This window comes from Hypomesus nipponensis, chromosome 17 (genome assembly GCF_054491055.1).
Source record: "Hypomesus nipponensis isolate SF chromosome 17, ASM5449105v1, whole genome shotgun sequence".
NCBI lineage: Eukaryota > Metazoa > Chordata > Actinopteri > Osmeriformes > Osmeridae > Hypomesus > Hypomesus nipponensis.
In genome coordinates, this window is record NC_140377.1 from 2,693,704 (window position 1) to 2,697,722 (window position 4,019).

The following is a 4,019-nucleotide window of genomic DNA, read 5'->3' on the forward strand; positions in this document are numbered from 1 at the left end:
TTCAGAAGTTGGGCTGTGCCATGTTTGAAGGCATGTACTTTAGTTCAGGCTGTGTGCTTGGTTCTGTCTCCCTGGTGACTGACTCCAGTTTCACTCTCTCTTTCTTTCACCTCCCCCTTTCTCTCATCGCTTTTGTATTTTCTCACTCATTCCGTTTCTCTGTCCTTCTCCCTCTATGTCTTACTCTCTCTCTCTCTCTCTTTCCCTCTGTTTCTGCCTCTTTCTGTCTCGTTCTGCCTCTGACTCTCTCTTCTGACTCTCTTGCTATCCCTCTTTCTCTCTCACTCTCTATTTCTTCACTCTTCTTTCCGAGGCTGAAACCAGATCAGGTCTGTGCTCAGTGTGGGAACGAGCTGGCACACATGCTAGTTGGCTCATGGCAGGAAGAATAGGAGAAAGAAAACTTAGATGTAGAAAACAAACAGTCAGAGAGAGAGGGAGCAAGGAAGGGAGGAAAGTTATAATTAATTAATTTAAATTAAATAATTTAAAATCATTAAATGAATTGTGTCCAGTGTGGAGGTCGGTTTGGTGCTGGTAGGTTTGCTGATAGTGTACTTGGTCCTACAGCAGTGGGCTTTGCATCCATCCTGTTTTACTTATTATAACAACTATGTTTCTTTATTTTCAGAGGTGACAAAAGGAGCTTATTTGTTGTGGAGCTAGCCTCTCTGCAACCCAGGAAGATGTCAATAATCCCACCCTGCCTCGAGGTGTGTGCGTGTTTGTGTCGGTTATTTTAATATTCAATTTACATTACATTTATTCATTTAGCAGACGCTTTTATCCAAAGCGACTTCCAAGAGAGAGCTTTACAAAGTGCATAGGTCACTGATAATAACAACAAGATAGCCCCAAAAATATTGCGGGTAGCCAAAACATGAAGCACATATTGTGAACAACCAGAATAAGTGCCAAAGGGAAGAACCATAAGAGCATGTAGTTAAACAAGTTACAATTAAACAACATGAATCACTATAAGTGCAAGTGTACCTGTAGAAAAGCAAGCAACAGTAAAAAATATTTCACAGCGAGTACAACAATTTAAATCAGTTACCACTAACCAGCAAGAGCAACAAGTCTCTAAGCAAGAGTCATTGTGATCCTTAATTAACATCATAACAACCCCACACCAACACTGTACTAAGAAACAACACCACAGAGAGGTTTGATTCCAATCTGAGAAGTGTATATTGACCAATTCTACACCAAAGAGTATAAAACTGTACTCTGGTCATCACTACTTTGGATTTCTAACACTTTGGAACGTGCAGTGTAATACTTGGCAGTTCCAGAGCTGCTGGAGGTGTTTCGGCTGAAGCAGCACAGAAGACCTCCACCCAGCACCAGCAGCACCCCTCCAGCCCAGCCCACGAAGATGCAGGCGCCCAGCTCCTTCTTCTGCGGCACCAGGGGGTTATAGAAGTCCCGGATCACAATGTGAGCAGACCAGCTGACGGGAATGATGAGCAGGATGCCGGCCAGCAGCAGGCCGATCCCAGCCACCAGGCTGATCTTGGGCTTGGCGTTCTCGTTCTGCACACACGTAGTAAACTCGGCTCCGGCGCACAGGAGGAGCAGGCAAAGGCAAGTGATCATGCAGCTGATGATGATCAGAGCACGGGCAGCCTGGAGGTCAGAGGACAGGACTAGCAGGGAGTCGTAGCTCTTACACTGCTGCTGGCCTGTACTCTGCACCACGCACGTCTTCCACAGGCCGTCCTCAGTGCTCTGTGGAGAAAGACTTGCGTCAATATGCATTTTCCAAGCCTTTGAATTTGGCCACACGACTGTACAACGGTTGATATTTAGTGAACTGTTTGTTACCTGGGCAGTTACGATGTTGGATCCACTGAATGACGACACTTTCCATCTTGGAACAGCACAGCACACAATGGCGCCGACGAGACCCAGGATCCCAAGGGCCACGCATACTATCTGCACTCCAGCAGATCCCATTCTGGAGTGGGTAGGAAAGGGTGGGTAACATCTGAGTATATATCATTCGTTGTGAAAATGTAGTAATGAAAAAAAATTGAAGCATAATTATTGAACATGGTAAAACACAGCAGTACAACCACACAAACCAGGTCTCAGGTCTCAGCTCTATAGTCCCAAATTTCTGATACAATCCCTACAGACCTTCAGATCTACTCAGTTATCTCACCCGTAAACCATGGACAGTAAGCCAGAAAGGGCTGGACAGTCGATCTATAGAATCACCGAATGGAGTCAGATGGCTGAGCGGCGAGGGAGTCGGGCTAGTAATCAGAAGGTTGCCGGATCGATTCCCCGCCGTGCCAAATAACGTTGTTTCCTTGGGCAAGGCACTTCACCACTTAATTGCCTTGGGGGGAATCTCCCTGTACTTAAGCGACTGTACTTAATCTCTGGATAAGAGCATCTGCTAAATGACTAAATGTAAATGTGTCATGAAATTACATTAGACTTTGTACTTGTTAGCTTTAACACAGTGTTTCCAGCAGTAAGCTGAGGTTCCGGTGAGACAGGTCTAAAGCAAGGAGAAAAACCGGCTCCTGCAGGTGGGCGAAATGGTTCATGATGTCTTCTGGGATGAGCTCTTCTGTGGCTGATATCCAGTTCTCCAAAGCAGTCAGGCTCGATTGCCTTATCTATCCTTGGTATTCCAGATGTTGCAATCAAGACTTTATTTGGGTCAAACATTTTCGAGTTCGAATTTTTGGGATCTGAATTTGATTGAATTTGTGCTGCCTGAATTTATGGATATGAATGAACATACATCATTCACCTACATACATCCTTCATTTTAACTGATGAAAATAACATAATGATGTACAATCAACATCTTGTTCGATTATTAAAAAATAATACAATAACATACAATTAACACTCTACATGGTTGCTCATTAAAACGAGGCAATAATGTACAATTAACATGACCCACTCACACACCTGTGGTGATGCCATGTGCAGCTGTGGTTTGAGGAACATGTTGTGGTTCATGTGGAGGTGTGGAGGAGTGCGTCAAAGAACATTAACCCCTCGTTAACATTAACCAGTGAGCGGCTGGGAGATGTTTCCTCTGGGATGACAGGAGATATCTCATCCAGCTGTCTATTCTGGTCTGGTTAGATGCGCACACACACACACACACACACCTAGTCCCACACACATACAGGCCTGTGCACACACACACACACACACACGAACACACATGAACACACATGAACACACTTGAACATGCAAACACGAGGGAGGAAGCTATTCTGCTATTTATATTCATTTAGCGGACACTTATATCAAGGCCACTTATACATCACGGTACGGTGACGAGTGACACATTCAGGGCTGTCACACCTCCAGAGGGCTGGCTCTCTGGGAGCATAGTTGCTGACAAGGCGCACCCTGCATTAGCATACTGTCCTCGACAATAGCATACACCGCTAGACAAGAGATGGTCTCAGTCTGATCGGGAGCTGCTGTGTTTCAGCTGAGAAATGTTCAATCCAGCAGTTTCTGGAGATCCATGCTTTCGACTGGAAGGTTTTCGAGAGACGGGTTATTGAGAGCCATGTTTCAGGCACTGTTCCATGTTTGGGAGACTGGTTGTAAAGGTCAGAGGTCAGACACAAAAGGGCACCCAGGTGTGTCTCATGTCCTCAGGTGTCGCCAGACTCTGCTTGGGGAACACTGCCCAGCTTACCTTACTTTCTTCCTGTCGACTTTGTTACTTTGCTCATCTCTGAATTTGTGTTTTCTTTCAGATAAACAACAGTATTATTTCACATTTGCCTTCTAGCTTTATTTTCTTTTTCTTTATTTATTTTATCGATCTGGTTTGGTTCGTTTTTTGTGTGTGTTTTTTTTTACCGGACAGTGAAAGACTGAAATAAAAGACTTCCATTTGTAAATATGTTGTGTGTGGTCCTGAGGACCCAGCTGCACACCTACCCCCCTCTGAGACAGATCTATCCCCCCCCCCGCTGTCCTCCACATCACCCCTCACCTCAGGGCTGCTGTGTGCAACCCTTTGTAAC

At 45.0% G+C, this 4,019-nt stretch overlaps 1 protein-coding gene across 1 annotated transcript; it reads right to left on the reverse strand.

Moving 5' to 3' along the window:
• Positions 1-1,203: 1,203 nt before the first annotated feature.
• On the reverse strand, positions 1,204-1,959 carry LOC146252943 (claudin-4-like). The gene is made up of 2 exons (XM_084676794.1): positions 1,828-1,959; positions 1,204-1,731 (listed from the first exon to the last, which is right to left on the reverse strand). Exons 1-2 carry the CDS (start codon positions 1,957-1,959, stop codon positions 1,204-1,206), a joined length of 660 nt encoding a protein of 219 aa, XP_084532920.1.
• Positions 1,960-4,019: the final 2,060 nt, after the last annotated feature.